This window comes from Phascolarctos cinereus, unplaced genomic scaffold (assembly GCF_003287225.1).
Source record: "Phascolarctos cinereus isolate Bilbo 61053 unplaced genomic scaffold, phaCin_HiC Scaffold_2;HRSCAF=192, whole genome shotgun sequence".
Classification (NCBI taxonomy): domain Eukaryota; kingdom Metazoa; phylum Chordata; class Mammalia; order Diprotodontia; family Phascolarctidae; genus Phascolarctos; species Phascolarctos cinereus.
In genome coordinates this window covers 349,918,766-349,942,039 of record NW_027555625.1, presented here as the reverse complement: position 1 = coordinate 349,942,039, position 23,274 = coordinate 349,918,766, and the positions used below count along the sequence as shown (strand labels likewise).

The 23,274-nt window shown below is 42.3% G+C and overlaps 1 protein-coding gene across 3 annotated transcripts in view; it reads left to right on the top strand.

Annotated features, from left to right (window-relative positions):
- The first annotated feature begins 2,086 nt into the window (after positions 1 to 2,086).
- ACSL6 (acyl-CoA synthetase long chain family member 6) overlaps positions 2,087 to 23,274 on the top strand; it is a 142,042-nt gene continuing 120,854 nt past the window's right edge. For all 3 annotated transcript variants that reach the window (XM_020991154.2, XM_020991153.2, XM_020991160.2), the window contains exon 1: positions 2,087 to 2,310. In XM_020991154.2, coding sequence (XP_020846813.1) covers positions 2,262 to 2,310 — 49 coding nt within the window. In that variant the 5' untranslated portion in view covers positions 2,087 to 2,261. The remainder of the gene's footprint in view (positions 2,311 to 23,274) is intronic.

Below are 23,274 nucleotides of genomic sequence, written 5' to 3'. Positions count from 1 at the left end.
CTCCTATTCCCTGTGGAGCCACAGTTAGAACTCTGCTCCTATTAAATGGATGGAATTTCCCTCTTGCCAAAGGAAACAGGCACAATCAGAAAACCGTATATAATTAGAACAGTGTCCTTAGAAACAGAGAGCAAAGGGGATTTCTCCTCCCCACCTTCCCATTTGGATCATGGACCTACTTTAAGCATCACTCACTCTAACCTGACCTATTCATTCCAACCTCTGCCAATTAAAGGATGGGCAGGTTAAGCAGATGGGGGTGGGTCACTCCTTTCTGTAAATGAGCATGCACGTACACCAGCCAGATGGTATCAAGTTCCTCCTGAGAGATGTAACCCAGGATTTGAATTGCAAACCTGCTGTTTTAACAGTGCAAATCCTGGACTAGGTGTCTGATATTTTCCAAGGTGTATGTATACTCAGGGTTTCTGGAGACACTGACAATTCACAGAATGATTTTCAAATTGTTAGGGCCACAGAGGAAGGAGACACACTGAATAGGAGATGTGGGAGAAGCATAGTTTGAATAGAGAATAATTTATTCAAATAGTCTTGGGAAGAAGAAAGCAGGACCTCGGGAACAAGTAGGGCACTTCAGTATACAAGCTGAAGGAGAAAGATCTGCAAATGTAATCCAAGGATCTGAAAAGGGCCTTGGAAGAAGATTCTCAGGACTTGTATACATGCATGTGTACCACTCTCCATTCTCTGACCTTAAATTTCCTGAAGGGGAGAATCACAGATCTCAACCCATGAATTCTTCTGATGCTATGATGAGCAAATTAATGTGGATCCTTTTTTCTTGACTATTAAAAACTAGGGCTTCTTTTCTTGCTTCTCTCATTTATGGAAGATATTTATATGTGTGTGTATGTATGCATGTATATAACATATTGTATATATGCATGTATACATACATATGCATGTGTGTATGTATATACATATGTATATATGTGTGTATATACACATATATGTATATATATACATATATATGTATATATATATACATATATATGTGTATATATATATATATATATATATGTATATATATATATATACACACACACCCATTGTTACACATAGGAATCCTACCTCTGAGGACCAAAGAGTATAAGATTTGGGAAGAACTATGAAGTCTGATACCCTCTTTCACAGATCGGAAAACTGAGGACCAGGAAGGGGAAGTGACCCTTGTGAATTCAACTGAATATTTGTTGAATTTAATGAAATGGTGGCAAAACGGGGAATGAGACCCGGACCAGGCTGGAGACCAGTTCTTTAAATGGCTCAATACTTTCAGTAATCCAAGTTGCAGCTAAAAGAAAGTTCTATTTGGAACTAGGATGGAGTCATGGGAGAAGCCAGACTGCAAATCTTTAGAGATGCAGCCTAGCATGATGGGAAGAACACTAGACTCAGGTCAATAGGTCTGGATTCAAACTGTCTCTGGCACTAGCTATGTGATCATGGGAAGCCCACTTTATCATCTTAGCCTCAGTTTTCTTATCTGTAAAATGGGGATTATAATACAAATATAAATGTGAAATGTTCCTCTTATTAACCTAACAAGGAAGAACCTCAATCTGTATTTCCTAGGATGCCCTAATTCTCGCACAGAACCATCACCAGCCTGATGGAAGCGAATAAATACCTGTCGTTTATATCAGAACTAAGAACTGTCTGGTTGAGTGGATTTGCTGAAGATCCATTTTCTCTTTAGTTAGTAGCCCAAACCGAAGAACCCTGTAGGCATATCCAACCACCCCCTCCCCACTCTGATCTCTGAAGGAGGTTGAGAGGGTGCTACAAGAAAGTGAGGCTTGGGCCCCACCCCACCCCACGTTCACCAACATTCTCTTCTCTGGGCTTGCCAAGACGTGGGCTGACGGTCAAGGTGAGCACCACCTCAGCTCACCCCCGCAAGTCGATGTGACTTTGCAGTCTGGGGGTAAGGAGGACTCTGGACCGCAGGAGGGAGAAAGGTAGGGAGCAAGGAAGGAGGGGGAGGGTGATGAGGAAGCAGAGGGGAGGAGGAGGGAAAAAGCTAAAAATAGCTTGGCCGCTGCGGGAACCAGGGTGGCGCTGATGCTGCGGGCGGCGGCGGCGGAGACATAGGAGGCAGCGCCAGGAGCGGAGCCGGTGCTGGGGAGACGCAGCAGAGGCCGCGAGCGCCTCGCTCTCCTTTGTCCGCAGTGCACGCAGCTGCGGCCCCGCCTGCCTCCTCCGGGCGCCCGCCCGGGCTGCAGTCACCTCAGGCGAACATGCTCACCTTCTTCCTCCTGTCCGGCGGCTCCCTCTGGCTGCTTGTGGGTAAGCGCATCCCTCCCCCCGCCCGGCTCCCCTGGGCGACCCCGGCCCCGCGCCCCGCGCCCCCCTGCCACACTCCCGGCCAGCATCCTCGGCTGAGCTCTAGTCACGCGCCTGCATCTCTTCTAGCCTCAGTCGTCGCCCGCCAGCCGCTCTCGGACCGTGTCCCTACCCGGCAGATGAACACGCTTGGCCGGAGAAGGGAAGGAGGACACTGGGGGAAGGGGGGTGGGGAGGTGTCTTTGTCTTGCAGAGGTAGGGTTGGCCCTAACGGCGGGTTACTGTCTTTCGGAAGCCACCCCATACCGGGCCTGAGGGTAGGCAATGGGTCTGAGAGCAAGAGACCTTGTGCCAGAAGTCGCGGCGTTCAAAGCCCTGCGGCCAATCAGTATTCCTTCCCCTTGCGGGTCCTGGGGATGCTGCATCACTTTCATTCCCAGTATTGAGAAACTGTGCCCACAGAAAGCAGGGGTCTGTAGAAGAAGGTGCAGTTCACGGAAATGGGGGAGGGGACAGAGAGTGGCCTTCCCCATTCTCTTCCCTTGCCTCTCACCCCTTCTCTTCCCACCCCCTTTTCTAAACCCCTTTTATCTTTACAGCCTATCCCAACAATTTCCTCCTCCCTTCACTACTCCGCTCCATGTCTTTCATTCACCCCAGCCTCCCCACGTCTTCTCTCTCCCTCTCCCCGCTCCCTCTCCTCCCATCTCCCCCCGCATCTCCCTCCCAAATCCCTCTCCCATCCTTTTCAGCTCTCCCATTCCCACATCTATCGCCCTCTCTTTCATCTCCCTTCTTCCCCCTCCTCACTTCCTCTTCATCTCTCTTAATACCCCCATCTCCCCACTCCCCCATTCGCCCCTGAAGATAGGCTTTGCAGGCTGGAAGGGATTTTCTTGCTGACGTCAAGTGTGCTAATTTTACCTATCGGCAGGAGCAGCAGCTGAAACTTTCAGGACTGGGGAAACCCAGACTGACCTGGGAGCAGAGGTGGCCTGTCTGTTGGGTCAGGACTAGGTCCATAACATAGAACTCTCCTCCCTGGAAAGCAACTGTTTGATTCAATGCAAAATATAAAAGATTGATTATATGGGGGAGTTGGGTGCCTGCAACTATCCCTTTCTAAACTACAGTTGCTCCTGAACTAAGACACCCTCCCACATTCATCCACCACCTCCACTGTAAGAGTCAGAGATAGACTTTAGACATCCTAGAATTCAGCCCCTCATTTTTACAGGAAGAAACAGAAGCACAGAAATGGAATGTTACTTCCCCTGGTTCATATTCAGCAAGTATATGACAGAATCAGGGTACAAAGCCAGGACTCCTGACTCTGGGCCCAGGGCTGTTTCTACTATATCAGGTTCTTGGAATGTGTGCTCTATTCCTCCTGAAATGGAGGACATAGTATGTAATAGAAAGAGGCAGCAGGATCAGCTAGGCATAGAGAAAAACTTCCACAAAAGTGGAACGAGTTGCCTTTACAGAATTAACACTGTTTCTTAACACTAGAGGTCTTTAAGTGGAGGCTGAGTGACCACTGCTCAGGGATATTATAGAAGAGATTCTAGCGTTGTTGTTGTTCAGTTGTTTCCACAGTGTCTGACTCTTTGTGACCTCTTGTGGGGTTTTCTTGGTAGAGATACAGGAGTAGTTTGTCATTTCCTTCTCTAGCTCATTTTACAGTTGAGGAAACTGAGGCAAACAGGGTTAAGTGATTTGCCCAGGGTCACACAGCTAGTAAGTGTCTGAGGCCAGATTTGAACTTATGAAAATGGAGTCTTCCTGACTCCAGCCCCAGCAGAGCTGTAACTATCAATTCTGTCCAAACCTTAGTTCTCTTCTCTGGCCTACTACTGAGGTGTCTACCACCAGAGGGAGGCACCAGGGTAGGGACTAGCTGGGGAGGAAGTAGACCATCTGGTAGCTTCCCATTTTAACTATTCTCTTTAAATGTGTTAATAGCTTGGTTCCTTTCTACCTGCTGGAGTAGAGCACCATCAAAGTTCTCTAAATTTCAGCATCATAGAATAAAGCTCTTACTACCTCACCCTCATTTTGCTTCTGTGCTCCAATATGGGTTTTACTATATGGCCTCCTAGGTCCCAATTCCTTTCCAGGATTCAGATTCCTCTTCTGTAAAATAAGAGGATTGGACTAAATGATAACTGAAATTCTTCCCACTTCTAACATTCTATATCCTAGCATTATCATTATGCAAAATTATGACCAGCAAAGGTAGTCATAAGGAAGAGGGGAGTTGGAGGGGTAGGGATGGAGTACCGGGTCTCAGGCCTCCCTGAGAAGGTACTGAAATGGAAAAACTTATGTCTTTGAATATGTCCCTCATGGTAATGATGCTTATCTTACCAATGACTGATACTGCCTCCCACCTTGGAATATGAAGTTTTTTAATTGGCAAAATGTGTCCCTAAAGGCAGGCCTGGTGAGCCTTAAGTGAAAGTAAGAGCCAGGACAAGCTCTTAAGCTTGTGACTGAAAATGCCTGTTATAGCCTTTTTGAAAAGTTACAGACATGCTTTGCTTTGTGTAATGGTCTGCTGACTTAAGTGTGAATCCACTCATGATTTCCCACGGACTTACAAGATCTTATTAGAGAGTGGGTTGTGACTTTAAAAATTTTAGATTCCTGTTGGATTTCTCTCTTTCTTCATCTCCTACCTTATCCCTTTCATCCATTTCCCAAGGATGATAGTCAGTGACCTGGAAACACTCTTGAGTGAGACTCTAAGGAAGCTCTATCTTAAAGGAGTCCTTTTGTAAGGACAAGAAAGCCTTTGACCAGCAACACCCATGTTATCTTCTTTGTAAATTCAGATGTCGTTATATCAGGTTTTCTTTAAATTGGCACCTCTCTACCAACTAAATTTATTTGCATTCCAATGGTGCCTGTCCACATTCATTCCCTTCTTTAATTCAACATGCATTTATTAAACTCTTGTGGATATCAGGCGTTGGGGGCACAAAGATGAACAGTACAACCTTGGATCTTATAGATCTCATAGTCTAATGGAGGAGTATGATGTACACAATTAAGTATCATACAAGGTAGATAGAGTATTCTGGCATCCAAATCATCCTCAAGAGCCTCATTGTAGCTTGAAGGTAACCCTGACTTCTCCAAGATTATGCCAAAGAACAAATGCTCTGAGAGGTTCTAGCAAAGTAGAAAGGCTTCAAGTCAAGAACAGGAATGGACTGTATGCCTGAGGCTGACCTCTTGCCTAAGGATCAGGAAAGAGCTGCCTGGCTCAGCTACAATGATGAGGTTTTTTTAGCTGTACCAGTTCTCAAGAAGAGTCTACTGAGTCATAAAGGAGTCATGGTCTACTTTGGTGGTATAAATACCCACATGGACTAAAATCATGGATCATTCAAGTACTGAAGCATTCCATGTTGAATACAGTAGGGGCAAAGAAAGCATATGGGAGGAAACAGAACATTTTTAACTCAGATCAGGGAAAGATTCTTGGAGGAAGTGGCACCTGAGCTAGCACTGAAGAAGGAGAAGGAGTTAAACTGGTGGAGATGAGGAGAGAGTGCATTTCAGGCATGGGAACAGCCTGAGCCAATGTAGAGGGATGAGAGAGAATAAGAAGAAATGGACAGTGCTAGGAATCCAGCGTGTGAGAGGAGCATTGTGGAATGGCCTTCCGGTCATTCTCTCTCTTGAAGTGGTCTTCCAACAAGCCACATCCATCCACTTTGTCAGGAACCGACTCACAAATTTACCCTATGAAAGAATCTTTCCCAGATTGAATTCATCCTATTCTGATTATTCCTTCTATCTGCGTCTACTCAGATTTTGTTTGTGCGTATGGCCAGAGGCGGCACTTGTAGATACGTTCTCATTATTCCCCAGTTGTTTCAAACCTGTGCCTCCCATCTCCCTGGATGGATTGTGAGCTCTTGGAGGGCAGGTCTTCTTTCTTATACTCCCACGGTGTCCAGAACAGGCCTTGATCAAGAATAGTTTGTTCAGGGGGTGGCTAGGTGGCGCATTGGATAGAGCACTAGCCTTGAAGTCTGGAAGACCTGAATTCAAATGTGGCCTCAGGCCAAACATTTGACACATACTAGCTGGGTGAGCCTGGGCAAGTCACTTAACTCCCATTTCCTAAAAAAAAAAATAGTTTGTTCACTCACATTCCATCTGATTGTAAATATTTTCATCACCTAATTGAGATTAATCTATTATGCTATTTAAATTCCTTATATTTATAAATGGTGTCTGGGGCATTATTGGTACTTTATTTTGTTCTAATCAGCAGCAGCAACTGTGTAATTCATGACACAGATAGCCAATATTAAATAATAGGGAGAGTTTCCCTGTCAGTAAAGGAATTATTTCAAAATCAAAGATGAGGTTTTTATTTTCCTACCTTATCTTAGAAGGACCAGTTGTTTGAGGCTTACTCCCAGTTTTCAGTGGAATTTAGACAGATAGCCTTAGAGCACTTCAGAGACATTATATGAGAACCAGAGAATTTCAGAGATGGAAGGGATATCAGAGGGCTTCTACTCTATGCCTGAAAAAGAATGTGCTCTAGACCAGTGTGATGTCAAACTCAAAAAGACCCAGGGCCACTAAATCCTAATAGAAGGATCTCTTAGAAAACCAAATATTTATATTATCTATGTTCTGTTGTATTTTTATTTATTTTGTTAAGTATTTCCCAATTGTATGTTACTTCGGTTCTGTTGGAGATATGCTACATATTTGATGCCTCTGCTCTGCGGACATACCCTACAAGTACAGTTATCCCTTCCACATTGTGGGGGTTAGCAGCATGGCGCTCCCGCAACCAGGAAAATCTGCATAAAATTTTTTGGCCCTCTGTGGGTACCAGAGAAGAAGTCTGAGTTGTTTTTTTATTCCTTTTTCTTTTATGGGGTGTTTACAGTACCTTATAGTAAAATTTAGATTAAGGATTTGCTGACAGTCTCTATGTCAAGTGTCATCTATGGCTTCTGCAAAACTCCCCAAAATTCCCATGTAATTTCTTATGCCAACCCACGCTATATCTAAATCACAATGGGGAAAGCCTTGATGTGAAAGGGATAACTGTATTCATCCGCCTTATGCTTGAAGATCAATAGTAGGAGAGCCCACTACCTCCTGGGACATCCCATTCCACCTTGGTTGGGGGTATTCTTCTGCACCTCAAGCCCAAATTTGTCTCCTTTCAGCTTCTATTCACATTACCATTGGGCCTTTAGGGACAGAGTGAGAGAACTAAACAACACTTTTTCCTCTAAAGTGCCTTTTATTGGTACTTGCCCACAGCCTAAATGTGAGTTTCCATTGTAGGATAGAGTCTCATGGACTCAATATGTTACTAGAGAAATTCCAGAAGGATTTTGCCTGATGAAGGATGAGGCATCACTAGAATTCAAGAATTCAAGCAGAGACCGGAGGACCCTTGTCAGGGAGGCTTCAGAAGTGATCATAGGTATGTGCTGGGTGCTGAATAAGATGGCCACACTTGTTGTGAAACAGTGAGCTCCCAGGCAATTAAAATATTTGAGTAAAAATTGGATGATGCCATCCCTCATCACACAGACTGTGAAAGGAAGTCCTGCACGGGTTAAAAGGTAGTTAGAAGAGACCTGGTTTTGAATCCAGCCTCTACTATCCACTAACTGTCTGACCATGGGCAAGACAGTACAAAAATGTCGATGTTTGTTGTTGTTACCACAAAGCCTAGGATACTGTGCTGGCTGAGGTGGGAGGGCACCTTCAATCAGCTCAATCGATGTTGAACTAGTGAATTAGTACTCGATAATGTGACAATCTCTGGCAACTTAGGAATTTTCCTTGTAGTATATTCAAGTGTAAAGGGATTTGATCTGCACTGAGTTAAACACATTTCATAGCTCTGTACCTCTTTACCTCCATAGATTGCTTCAAGGAAAGTGATTTTTCTGTAGAAAGCTGAGTTATCTGAAGTGGGGGGTTGGGGGGAGATAGGCAGGATTTTCAGAAACAGAAAAAGATTTTGGGAGATAACACACTTTGGCTCTAAAGTGAAGTGAAGAGTTTGGTTGACTGGTCTTGCCTGAGACTTCAACTGAACTCTAGAGTTATGAGTCTGATCTTCCTGTCTGATTAGAGAGATTTCCTATGAGATTACTCTCAGCAACCTCTATTTAGGACCTGTGGTCACAAAGAGAGCTGAAATAAAGTTTACGTCTGCTTAGCAAAAGCTTTCCCCAAAAACTTTGCAAATTAGTAGTATAAACAAAACAGAAGGCAGACACTTAAAAGATCCTTTTCTATTGCCATGTACAGACAGTGGTGAAGTTTAACAATCACCTACCCGGGGGGAAAATATGTACTCCTTGTACTTTTAAATTTAATATGTATTTTTAATATTTTATCCATTAGTTTATTAAGACTAGACCATCGACAAAATAATAAATCAAGTCTTCTTTGTAGCATTTGCTGATTTTGAAGTGTAAATGCTCACACTGAAAACTTACCAATCAATTTGAGCTGGCTCCAGGTCAACCTTGTCTACAGACCTCTTAGTCACTTTCCTTCTTTTAAAATTTTATAATTGACTAAAGGTCAATTCTAATCCCCAACATTTGTCATTGCTCTGACTTAAGTTTCCAAATCAATGACCTTTTTAACACCATCCTTACACTCCTTCAGAGTGCTCAGTTCCTATGACCTCTATCTGTACCTCCCTCTAGGGGGCCTTCTCCAGTTGTCCTAATCTATATCTGACCCAGATGGCTTCCGAGAAGAAAGTGAGGCTGATGACTTAGCACAGCCTTCCCTCACTTAAATCCAATTCACTTGCAAGTCATGGCATCAATTTCCTGATGCCACGGTCCTCTTCGAGAAGAAGGACAAACAGCAAGCAGCAGCAGCAATCTCCCACTAAGGAGATCTTACTTTAGACACCACCTTTACTCAGATCTTCCAAGATGTTGTACTGCTTCCTCAGATGTTACTTCTCTATGCCTCCTTCTCTCTCATGCCTTTATTCTTTCCATACCTGTTCTTCACCCTCATCATGACCTTTGATCCTTTGAATCTTTCCTCTTCTCCCAAACAACCCTGTTCTGATCTCACTTTCCTATACAGCGGCAGTGTGCTCCAGTGGAAAAAACATTGCCTCTGGGTTCAAATTCTGCCTAAGTGACCGTGGGTAAGCCTCTTAACCTATCTGGCTCTGAAGCAGCTAGGTTAAGAGATTGGAAGATAAGAATTCAAATCTGGCCTCATATAGTTATTATGTGACCCTGGGTAAGTCACTTACCTTCCATTTGACTCAGTTTCCTTATTTGTATGATGGGGATAATAATAAAAATAATACCTATCTCCCAGGGTTGTTGTGAAAAACATGTTGCAAACCCTAAGGCATTATATAAATGCTAGGTATTATTATTACAGGCACACCTTGGAGATTTGTGGGTTCAGTTCCAGATCACCACAATTAAGCAAATATAGAAATAAAGTGAGTCACAAATTTTTTTTGTTTCCCAGTACATATTAAAGTTATGTTTACACTATTCTGTAGAGTATTAAGTATGCAATAGTATTATGTCTAAAAAACAATGTACATACCTTAATTAAAAATACTTTATTGCTAAAAAAAAAAAGCTATCATCTAAGCCTTCATCGAGTTGTAATCTTTTTGCTGGTGGAGGGTCTTGCTTCAAATTTGATGGCTGCTGACTGATCAGGGTGGTTGGTGGTTGCTGAAGAGTGGCTGCGGCAATTTCTTAAAATAACACAACAATGAAGTTTGACACATCAATTGACTCTTCCTTTCATGGAATATTTCTCTGTAGCGTGTAATACTGTTTGATAGCATTTTACCCACAATAGAACTTCTTTCAGAATTGGAGTCAATCTTCTGAAGCCCTGCCACTCCTTTCTCAACTAAGTTTATGTGATATTCCTCAATATTGTTGTGTCTCAGGGAACACGGAGGACCAAGGAGAGGGAGAGAGATGGGGGAACAGCTGTTTGGTGGAGCAGTCAGAACATACACAACATTCATTAATTAACTTCCCTATCTTATACAGGCACCGTTCATGGCACCCCAAAATAATTACAATAGAAACATCAAAGATCACTGATCACAGGCTACCGTAACAGATATAATAATATCTGTTATAATATATATAATAGAATAGAATATATTATATTCTATTATATTCTAATATATATTGTATAATAGAATAATAAAGAAAAAAATTGAAATGTTGCAAGCATTACCGAAGTGTGATACAGAGACACAATGTGAGCACATGCTGTTGGAAAAATGACACTGGTACACTTGTTTGACTCAGAGTTGCCACAAATGAGGTATGCCTGTATTATTATTTTCCTTGTGTGTAAAATGAGAGAGTTCAACTAAGTGACTTCTGAGGTCCCTTTTAGCTATTTATCTATGATCCTTCCTGCCTGTTCTTGACCACTATGGTCTGACACATCAGTAATTCCCCCTCTTTCACATCTGAATCTCTTGCCCCATTGACTTTTACCATTTCTGTTTTGATAGCCCTCAGCTTTGGATAAGTCCTACTCTCCCTTCCTTCCAAAAGACTGAATGCTCTAAAAGAGAAGTTCTATGCCTGGGTCTTTATTTTTAATAATTTCTAATTGAAATTTAGCTTTTCCATTGTGAATTTTAAAAAAATCATTATTCTAAGAAATGCTCTATAGGTTTCACCAGACTGCCAAAGAAGTCTATCTCACACACACACACACACACACACACACACACACACACACACACACACACGAACCTCTGCTCTAGGAGGATATGACTCAGTTGTGCTGACTGGTCCACCTTAAATTTACACTATCCAACATCAACTGGAGTGATACTACTACATGGAAATCCTTTAAATGAGCTCTTGACTCTCTCTGTACAAGCTATTCAAAGTTCTCCATTCTGCCTTTACAGTCATCAGTCTCAGCAGATAAGCTAGCCTCCTGCTTTTACAGAGAATATTGAAGTCATCACACATGACCTCCTTCAATTTTCCTCTTCTCCCTCTAGGACTCCCCCTCCCCTTAGAATTGCAATGGCACTTTGTCTAGATCTCACTTAAAATTAATGTAAAATTTATCACATGCTACATTTTGGTATTTATCCCTACCCCCTTACTAGATTGTGAACTTCATAAGGACCAAGACTATGCTTATTTAATCTTGCTCTCTCCCCCAGCTCCTAGCACAGACCTCTGAACATGGTAGGTCTTTACTAAATTTTGCTGAATAAATGGTGAAAAATCTGTTGAGTACAGCCGTCTACCTCAGTGATGTGCCTCTTGGCAACCTGCAGCTGACCGTTTTGTACTTGGCCACTCGGGGGAGATGGCAATATATGCCAGAGCTTTGCCTTGCCTGTTCCTCTCTTCCATTAATGTGGAAATGTAAAAAGGCTTGTCAGACACTGTCTAAAGGGTATAGAGGCTGGGCCTGTGATTTCATTAGTATAGAAAATTCCTAGGTGAGGAAACTCACTATACCAATGCAGGTCAGCAACTTTTCTGCAATTTATAGACTTAGAAAGCAGCCTTAGTAAGCTTGCTCAGTCACACAGTCAGTATTTGTTAAGACTGGAACTCAATTTTTCCTCAATACAAGGTATGTACATGTGTCTCACCTTCTCAGCCTTCCACTTAAAAAAATCTAACTTAAGTACTGATTTCTGATGTATCTGCATTGGTTTCTTTAGACCACCCCCCCTTTCCCTCCTCATCAAAGTAGTTTCTTTTTATGTCTTCAGGATTCCATTTTCTGTGTTTGTTTTTGTTGTGAGGCAGTTGGGGTTAAGTGACTTGCCCAGAGTCACACAGCTATTTTTATGTGTCTGAGGCCAGATTTGAACTTAGTTCCTACTGACTCCAGGACCAGTGCTCTATCCACTCTGCCACCTAGCTGCCCCCCTAGGATTCTATTTTTGAAAGTATCCTATCCATCCTGGGCCGATGTCCCCCACAGACTTTTAGAGTGTTAGGATCTTATATATCTTTTCTTGGAACTCTTTGAAAGTTGGACTTTTCTAGATAGTTTTGTGCTCACCTTTGTCATCTATTGACTTTACTATTCCCCTTTGACAATATTAGGGTCTGTTCCCAAAGGAGCTGATAAATCTCATTGCCCCAAGAACACCCAACCCATGGTGCATTACAATTGAAATTGGTGTCATGGCCCATCAATAATGCCTGCAATATCAAAAATATCAGATGGACACCTACTGGCATTTGTGTTTTCTTAATACATGGTTTTATTTTCTTTTACTAATAGCTAGTCTCACAGGGATTGATAGAATCTAAGGAAATGATATGGTGTGCTTGCTTGTGTTTGCTTCTCTCTTCCTAACGCTAACGGTTGGGGTCTTTATGCAGCTTTTTGAGGGTCCAAGTGTACATCTCGCCCACCCTTCCCAAACCAGACATCCCTGCAGTGGGTTCTGAGGCCACATTAGCCTGATTCAATAACGCAATCATCTGAAATCTCTCACTGAGTGACGACAGGTGTGAAGGCCTGTGTTCCACCCGATTTGCACACCCCTAAGAACTGTGTTCTGACCTACTTAAGGAACATCCAAGTGAACCACAAGCATCCATGGGAAAGAATTACAAATGATAATTCTTCCTTGGTAGGCACTCCCTTTTCTTGGCCTTGGGTTCTTCTTAATTTGATTAATCTGAAGGACGGCTAATCTAACCTAAAGGATTGTCCTAAGTCATGAAAATTACTCTGGAAAATGTTCTTTGCAGTTCACTTACACAGTCTCATTCAGAACTTCATGACCTTGGACAAACTCCTTTCCCTCCCTAGGCCTTAGTTTCCCTACATGTAAATGGATTAGGTTGTACTGCATGATCTCATAAATATATTGTAGAAAGAAACTGTTTTTACATTCTCCATCTGCCCTCCAAGCAACTGGTAAATATTTAATAACTACTCTCCCAAAAACACTTGACACACATTTAAGTTTAATCGTAATTGTTAATGTTTTCTCCATCACTTTCTTAAGTCTAGACAATCAACAAAACAATAAATCATTTTTGTAGCATTTGAACATTCTGAGATGTGAATGCTCACCCTGAAAACTTAGCAATTAATTCTCAGCGGCTGGTATGAGATGGCTCCAGTTCTTGCCTGGATAGGTACATAATAGATACTCGTTTAAAAGCTTGATCTCAGGGGCAGCTAGGTGGCACAGTGGATAGAGCACTGGCCCTGGAGTCAGGAGGACCTGAGTTCAGACATGGCCTCAGACACATGATACTTACTAGCTGTGTGATTCTGGGCATGTCACTTAACCCCAACTGCCTCAAAAAAGCTTGATCTTAGTCTGTGTTGAAAGGCATGTGCTCAATCCTGTCCTCTGCTCTATTGTGAGAGACAGTCTTTATACTCTGGGGGCTCATACTGTAGCTCAGGAGACAGAATTCGTAGGAATGGGACTTAATTTGACATGTTGATATCACATCTAGAGTGTTTTGTGGTTGTAAGCACCACATCTTAGAAAAGACGTTCACAAAATGGAATCCATCCAAAGAAAAATAACCAAGCAGATGGTGAAGGGACTAGAGACCAGGTCACGTGAGGATCAGTGAAAAAACTTGGGATGTTTATCTTAGAGAAAAGTGGGGGGTAGAGGTGGGGAGGGGCAAAGAGTGATAACCATTTTCAGTTGTTTGAAGGGCTAGCATGTGAAAGGGGGATGTTTTGCTCAGCCCCAGAAGGCAACTAGGTGGCACAGTGGATAGAATGCAGGGCCTGGCATCTGGAAGACCTGAGTTCAAATTTGGCCTCAGACACTTATTAGCTGTGTGACCCTGGCAAGTCACTTAGCCTCTGCCTACTTCAGTTTCTTCAACAAATGGAGATGATAAGTACTAATACTTACTTCCCAGATTTGTTGTATGGATCAAATGAGATCATAACCCTAATTGTGCTCATAGTATAGGTACTTAATAAATACTTGTCTTCTTCTTTCCTCTCTCCCTCCCTCCCTTCTTTTCTTCCCTCCTTCCTTGCCTCTGTCCCTTCCTTCTTTCCTGAAAACATAGCTCCAAGCAATAATTAGATGTTTCAGAGAGGCAGGCAGGTCGAAGCTGGACAGAAGAACAAAGTTCCTAAGAATTAAAGCTATCCAAAAGTAGAATGGACTCCCTCAGGAGGAAGTGGACTCTTCCCCCCATCCCACCCTCACATACACACTGGAGGTCATCAACAAAGACTTGATGACTACTTATTGGGGATGCTACAGCAAGGAGATTTTTCAGGTATATGTCAAAGTAGGTGATTTTTCGGTCCCTTGAATTTCTGTGGTTCTGGATTCATGTCACCTGTGCAAGGAAGAATGCCAAGCTCTTGCTGATACTGTTTTCCTGTAGATGCAGATTTGTGATTTTTTTGTCATTGCTATTGGTATGACACAGAGGCCTTGTGATTCATGCAGCAGAATCTCAACTTGGGAGAACAGATGGGAAATGGAGTTGAGCAAATCTCTTCTAAGAATTCAAAGCTTGGGCTCCCCTAGTACCCTGTCCATGTGGTGGGCTAGAATTCAGTGTGAGAAGGGCTTTCATCTAAACCTACCCATGCATGAAGCAGGAATCCCCAGCTGGCTGGTTGGAACATTCTTGGTTCTCTAAGGAATCTTGAAATTTGTCGAGCCTGAGATGTAGTTGGCCCTATGTACTCATCTCGCAAAATATCTTCCTCTTTCCTTACTCTAACCCTAGCAGATCTATTGCTCACAACCCACAAACTAGTGAGTCAGTTATTCCTCCCTACATTATGCCATCCTCAAGAAGGTATTTATTAACTTTCTGTCACCAGCTGTGAGTCAAGATGTGCTATTCCTCCAGGCCTATAGCTGTGAAAATGCATTTGTGGCTTCATTGAAGCAAACAGGGAGCTTTAGAGGGTCCATTTCCCCAGTGTCCTTGAAGTTGACAGTGAGGACCATCTTTAAAATGCTGTGACCAGAAAAGTTCACCCTTAAAATCTACACAGCAATTTTGGCCAAAGCTCATGGCTAAGTAAAAAGACTCGGCGTGTATCACTATTTTAATACATACAAATTGTCTGTAAATAAATTCTTAGAATTTCCTTACCTGAAGTTATTCTCCCCATCAGCCTTAGGCAGGGCAAAGCCACAGATTGGATGAGTTGCCTAGGGTTTTGCTCAGAAGAACCAAATTTAGAGGACATGGACATTTCTCGTCCTTCAGCAGCTACAAACAAGTCAAGTCGACTGGCTTTTATTAAGGGCCTATTATGTGCCAGGCATTCCATTCAATAAGCACTAGGGATATATAGAAAGGGAAAAGACAGTCCCTGCTCTCAAGGAGCTCATAGTCTAATGGGGGAGACAACATGTGAAAACTATTTACAAAGAAGATATAGACTGACAGGATAAATTAGAGATAATTAACACATGGAAGGTATTAGCATTAAGGAAGATTGGGAAAAGTTTCTTATAGAAGGTAGGATTTAGCTGGGCACTTGAAAAAAGCTAGGGAAGCCAGAGACAAAAAGGAGGAGAGAGCAGATTCCAGGCCTGGGGGGTAGGGCATAGGGACCAGGATGAGGAGATGTCAGAGGAACAGTATGGGTGCTGGTGTCACTCTATCACAGAGTATGTGAAGGGAAGTAAGGCATAAGAAGACTAGAAAGATAGGAAGAAGTCAGATTACAAAAGGCTTTAAAACACAAAGGATTTTATTATTTATCCTGGAGGTTATAAGGGACTACTGGAATTTATTGAATAATAAATGGAGAGAGGTTGGCAAGAGGGTCAGACCTGTGCTTAGAAAGGTTAATTTGGCAATTGAGTGGAGGATGAATGGGAATGGAGAGAGACTTGAGGCAGGAAAACTACCAGATTACTACAGTAGTCCAAGTGCAAAGTGATGAGGACCGGTCCCAGGGTGGTGGCAGTTTCAAAGGAGAAAGAGAGAAGTAGCATTAGTTTATTGTTGTTATTCACCTTTCATTTTTTAAAATATTAGTTTATTTATTTAGTTTTCAATATTCACTTCCATAAGATTTTGAGTTCCAAATTTTCTCCCCCTCTCTCTCTCCTCTCCCTACCCCACCCGAAGATGGCTCACAATCTGATATAGGCTCTACGTATACATGCCTATTCAACCTATTTTCACATTAGTCATGTTGTAAAGTAGAACCAATTTCACCCTTCCTTTTTGAAGAGGACCCAATGACATTATGGATGATGTCTTGACTTGCTAGTGATCACCCTTACTCTTTCTTGCTGAGCTATTTAATGGCAGGCTAGGATGAGCTCCCTGTTGCCACCCACACTTTGACCCCCTGTATTTGACAGCCAGTGTCCCAGAGTTTGATGAAGTACTAAACTTGGTGCCATTAATCCTTGACTTGATTTGCAGTATTTGGGACATCACAAAAATCCCTGATTATGACTTTGCCCGGAGGTGGCGTGAGCCTGGCTTTGCACCAGCCAGTCTACTGTATGGTTCCCCTGTTCTTAATTGGGAACAGTGAAATTCAGTCATTTATTCAGTAGCCATTTTGTAAGTGCCTACTGTGTTCAGGGCCCTGTGCCAGGTCTAGAGATCAAAGATTTCTGCCCTCATGGAACTTCTATCATAGTGGTTGGCACACACTAACACATATATAATACCGTACAACAGGCACAATACAAAATAGTGTATCAATCACAAAGCATTGCCAGGCTCTTAGTGCAAGGGATATGAAGTAAGGTTAAAAACAGTCTCTGCCCTCAAGGAGCTCGCATTTTAAATTGGCAGGACAAGATGTGAATAACTTAGTACATACTAGAAGCTGTGTAACATAAGAAAAAAGAGAGGAACAAAGAAATTCTGCACAGGCCAGTCTGGCATGCAGGTCCTCTGGAATCCAGCCTACTTCTTTGCCTTCATATTGTTATACAAGTGTTTCAGTCCTTGGTAAATTGCTTTCTTCTTGGCCACCCAGAGATGGTATACTTTTCTTACAGTTTTCCTGAACTTGGACTGACAGACTCAGGAAGAAAGCTGAAAAAAAATTAACAATAAATGTTTTTTTGGGAAAAAGACAAAGAAACAAAGGCACAAAGTGTATTTGCTAAGGATGTGAAATCTCAGGAGCCCCCTGGCAACCTAGGTGGTACCTACTAGGACTTCCTGGTATCAATGCCCTCTATCTCTCATTTCCCCTTATATCCTGTGCGTTACTCTCTCTGTTCCTTCCTATCTGCTGTCTTTCATTCCATTCTTGGACATTTTGCTGAGAGAGGCTGTTATCAGCTTGAAAGAGGCTAATATAAAGTTTGGAATCCGAAGGCCAGGTGATCTTGATGTATCTGACAGAGAAAAGGCAGAAACAATTGATTGAGGGCAAGGGAAGAGGAGTTCACTTGGAAAAGAAAATCAACTTGCAGAATTCAGGATGGAAAAGAGTTAGAAGTATGGTGGGGCCATAGTAAGCAAAGTCATACTATCTGAGGGAAAAAAAAGAATAAAATGGACTTTGCCCTCAGGAAGTTTACAATCTTACTAGGGAGATGAGAAACATTCCAATTGATGATAGTGAAAATCAAAATGTGGCAAGTGTATAAATAGGACGAAAGTGCTATGGGGGTGGGGAGATGGAAGGGAAAGAAATCACTTCTACATGTGGGAATCAAGGAATACTTTATGGAGACAGTGGCATTTAAATTGGGCTTTGAAGGATTTTCTTTTGGACCAGACCTGTGCTTTCACTGATGGAGAGAATTCCTAATAAGGAAGCTTGAGGCAATTTCTGATTAAGATAGCATCTGCTTTGCTACTTAGAGAGTTGCCTAAGGTGGTGAGAGATTAAATGACTTTCCCAAGGTCACTTAGCCAGAAAGTGCCACAGGCTGAAAGGTCTCCTAGCTCTGAGGCTGGCTCTCACCTTGAAGAGCTTTCAACAGGCAGAATTGGTGAGGAAAGACATTCTAGGCAGAAGTTCTGTGAGATGTGTGCTAGCAAACCATTCAAAGTGCTTGGGAATTTATCACATTTTCAGGTTTCCACTGGGGCAAGATTTGGTATAATAATATAAAAATAACAGCTAGTATTTAAACAGCACTTTAAGGTTTACAAAGCACTTTACAAATATCTCATTTATTCTCCCCAAAACTCTAGGAGATCGGTGCTATGATTAGCCTCACTTTAAGGATGAAGAAACAAACTGAGACATGGAGAGGTTAAGTGTCTTGCCCAGAGTAACATAACTACTATATCGGAGGTCAAATTTGAACTCAAGACTTCCTGACTCTAAATCAAGTACTCCATCGCACTGTGCTACCTAAATAGAATCAGGTCTGGCAACTTGGCTCCCAGGGGTACTTTGGTCCATGTTATCCAACAATCACTTTGGAAGAACCAAAGTGTATACCATTGGGTAAGGCTCTTCTGGCTTCTGGGAGGACCTTCGTCATTCTTTGGAGGTACATAGCTCTCGTTGGTTTCTGAATAAAATTCTTTAACTGCTTTGGGTTTGAGAGGACAAATGCTCATGAAATACTGTGCTTTAGCCATGGCTAGTAAGTTGTTTTCCTATTTACTCACCCAGAGTTAAATGAACTTTTGCCAATGATAGAGATTTCCTTTGGAATTTGGTCCTGGCAGAAAAAAAATCGAAAGTGCTTACCGGTAAACATTTGGGGGATGGGGGGAAACAACAACAAAATAGTCCACCAAAATGCTGGTTTCTTCTTAAAAGCTGAAATTAGGAAACCTTATGGAGACTTGATAATTGTCATGCAGGTCTATACCTGTTCTTACTCCAGCAAACTTCTGTTTGGATGGATTATCCTCACATGTCCAAGATCTATCAACTATTTCTCTCCTATGTGGACAGTTTGGTAATGGACCTTTCTGGTTGATGCTCTGATAACATATAAAACCCAGATGCCCTAGAAGAAGTTTTCAGTGGAAATCAAAGGGGTGTCCATCCCGAATACATCAAACTATGCCACCTCCAAGAAGCATTCCCCAGCAATACTTAGTCCAAACACCATCCTGACCTGAAAGGAATTTTTGTTGTGCAGTGAGAATAGCTCCAGCCTGGCCAGACTTGTGAGCCAGAGTGCAGTATAAAAAACCCTTTCATATGACAGGCTGGAGAGAGTGGTGTGATGCTGAGGCTTGCCAGCAACAATTCAAGCTTGTGTTCCATTTAAAAATGTCTATTTGCATATCCCCCCATTCACTCAATTTGATCAAACACATTTGAAAAGGCAAAGTTCTCAGCCATTGAGACTGAAGAATGAACTGCCTGAACACTGAGCCCTGGACTTTTAACACTTTGAAAACTGCCAGCTTGGAGTCGGGATAGAGGGTATAAAGAAGCTGCCGTCCCATCCTTGGAGGAAGCCACATTGGAGAGCTGCATTCTGGGTGTGATTTACACAGACCCAACAAGTGGGGACCAAATTAAAGGTCTTTGTGACCTTCCAAAATCTCCTATAATAAAAAGGGTAGTGGTGTTTGGAAAAAAAAATGTTGGTTATTCCAGGAGCCAAGAAGTAGGATCGAAGGGTGTGGGCATCCCTTTGTGGAATTAAAATTTCAGCCACCAATAGAGAAATCAGGAAATGGTACCATTCAAAAATAAAAAGTTCAAACTCCCCTCTTCTCTTCCCCTAATCCTATCTGTGCAGTGAGAAAAGCCATGGGAGAGGATCAGAAATTGAGTGTTTAGTAATTCAGGTCATTTTTCAGATGTGAGTTTTTATTACCTAGGGATCCTGCTTTTACTGCTGGGGGTTATTTCAGGTGATGATGTGGTATTCTCTGTGAGTTATCTAAATCGGTAATAGTGAGCGAGGGATAGTCTGTTTTCAGAAAAGTTATAGCCTTTGAAGTCTCTGTGCATCAAAGTGTACAGGAAATTAGTCACAGTAACATGATCACTATCACTCTTCATTTTGTCTTTTCATTCATGAGTACATCAAGGACCTGTGATTTCTCACGGGAACTTCTCATGTAAGGAGCTACTCTTCACCCAATCTTCAATCCATCTAAAATACGCATTCTTTAAGACTTATCTGTGGCCTCAAGAGGATAAATTACTTATCTAAGGTCACACATGGGTAATTAGTCAGCTAGTAAGGGTCAGAAGCTGAACTGGAACATAAGTCATTTCATAAGGGCCTTGAACTGTGTTCCAAAGCAAAAGATATACTTGCTGTCTAAACTTGATTAAGCCACTTTGGAGGCTTTTTTGTCCTTTATCATTTTTTGTTTGATTGGGTTTTAAAATAATAATGCCTTACAAAGAGTAAGAGTAGGGTAGTGAATAGATGCCTGGCCTGGGAGTCAGGAAAGCAGGATCACACATAGATTTAGAGCTGGAAGTGACATTAGAAGTCATCTAATCCAACCCTCTCCTTTTACAGATGAGGAAACTGAGTCTCAAATTGGTTAAGGGACTTGCTCCAGGTCCAGCTCCCATCTCTGGAATATACTGGCTCTGCCATTTTGTCTTATAGGCAAAACAACTCTATTTTTCTTTGAATCTGCATTTTTATTTAAATTTTCCTTAGATCTCTCTGCCATTACTTCATTATTCATCTTGTCATGTTCCTTTTTTTTCCTTTACTGACCATAAATAACTATTGACATGAATTTTTAAATTATCAACACTAGTTTTTCCCTTATTTCTCTCAGAGAGCTTAGTATCCAACCTGATGGAGCTTGTAATAGAATTTCATTTCTAGGACCATTTCAGATGTTTACTTATTTTTCCTTTCTAAAGTTCTTCTATTTGGGTTCTTTTAATCCATACTAATCTATTCAACATACTGGAGCTTTTGGTTTTTTTTTTTCCTACTTGCTCATGACTTTGCAAATTCTTTTTCTTTTTCCGAGATTCTAGTTTGAGGCACTTTATTTACTCCTCCCTCCCCAAAACAGACGATCTTTTTTATTTGGGGGCATATCTGTCTATTCTTAACCTAGGCAACAAGGTTGCAAACATTTATTAAGAGCTTACAATGTTCCAGACACTGTGCTAAGCACTGGATATAAAAATACAAGCATAAAGAAAGACAGTCTTTGCTCTCAAGGGGCTTTCATTCTAGTGAAGGAAGACAATACACAAAGGGGAACTGGAAAGATGGGGGGAGGTCATGGTTTTGAAATTGGGAAGACAAGAATAGGGCCAGGAGAGGAATGGAGCCTGGTCTGGGCCCCTCCACAAAATGGAAGCTCCAGAAGGAACTCACCAATGGGAGAAGAGACTGATCCTTACAAAAGGGTATTCCACAGTAGAGACGGCTACAAGGATGGGTTGGATGTGGCAAGGCAAGCAGGCCCCAGGCACTAAGGGAAGTTCTGAATTGAGATGGTATGGTTTGGAAGTCTGGGAGCTAGGAACAGAGTTGGGAGGAAGTTCCCAAAGACTTCCATTTTGTCAAATTCATTGGTCTTATTAAGGTTTCATTCTCCTGTCTCTTACTCAGTTCTGCTGTAACACTTGTTTTGAAAACACAAATTTGTTCCAGTATAATTGATGTATTAGGGGACAGTTTGAGAATAACAGGAATTTTGTGTTTGTTTGATTTTATCGTTGAGGAAACTGCTGTATGGTAGTGGGGTGTTTATCATGGGGATGACCTTTATGAGCAGTTTGGGGGATGGGGGTGTGGTGCCTGCCAGCATGAAGTAGGAAGAGGAGATTCCTGTGAGAAGAGGAAATAGATGTCTGGCTCCAACCAGTAGAAAACATTGCTACAGCCATCTTCCTCCACTCAGGATAGAATGAGAGCTACTAGGGATGATGGGTAATAACATGAGAGGGAGTGAGAGGTGGGGGCCTAGAGAGGCAGCCACAGAAGAGAAGGGAAGAGAAGAGAAGACAGGGAGACTGGTCCCTCAATGTACCCCAACCCAAGAACAGACTTGAAGATGACCCGGCCCCTTTGACCCCACTACCCCTGAGGCATCTGCCCAAGAAAAAGCTGGGACAGCACTACCTCCATGGACATGAGATTGGCACTGTGGTGGGAGGAGCCCTAGGCACCTAGTGGAAGAGCTATGCCAAAGGTCTCCATTTCCCATTCACAGGGTGACTCCACCTATGCCCTTCACAGGGCAGCAGTTGGCATTGTCAGTGACCTGGATGCTGCAGTAGGAGTTCTTCACATAGCAGCAGTGGCAACTTCTCTGGAGACTGAGTTTCAGTACCGTTCGCCTAACCCCATTTCCCCCAGAAGCCTGTGGCTTTAATTGAATTATTTTTCATAGTGTAATGTGATTTTAAAGAATACATGTCACATGTCGAGTTGTAGTAGAATTGCCTGTATACTATAGTATAGGATGAATAGTATGGCAACCTAATTAAAATTCTCTTTTGACTTCAGCGACAGGGTAGCCTCCTGTTTCTCCTCCTACCTCTCTGGGTACTCCTCTGGCTCTTCTTCCTGCCTGCTAAATGTAGATATTATTCAACCTCAGCATTTGTCCCTCTCTATGGTCTCTCCCCCAGTGACCCTGTACACAATTATGACTTTAGTTGTCACCTTTGATTAGATGACCACCAAATATAAATCTCCTACTCTGACCTCTCATTTATACTGTGTTCATATACAAGATCCCCCTGGCTTTATGTCCCGGCAAACTCCCATTTGAACTCTTCTCTGGATTTACCACCATGCCTCAGCTGCTTTCTCATCCTGGAACTTCCCTTTACCCCTGTAACTCTCTTCTGCCATTGGTGAACTCTTCCTGGGGCCTTCATTTAGAGGAGGCTAAGTAGGCCTTGCATCATTACCCTCCCAACTCTGCTTATGATCCTCAGATTTTGCTAAGATCTCTACCCCCTACTCCACTTTTCATCTCCTTTTTATGTATTGTCTTCCTTCTCTAAAATGTAAGCTCTTTGAGGGCTAGGGACTGTCTTTCTTTTTTTTTTTAATTGAATTTGTATCCTTGTTGCCTA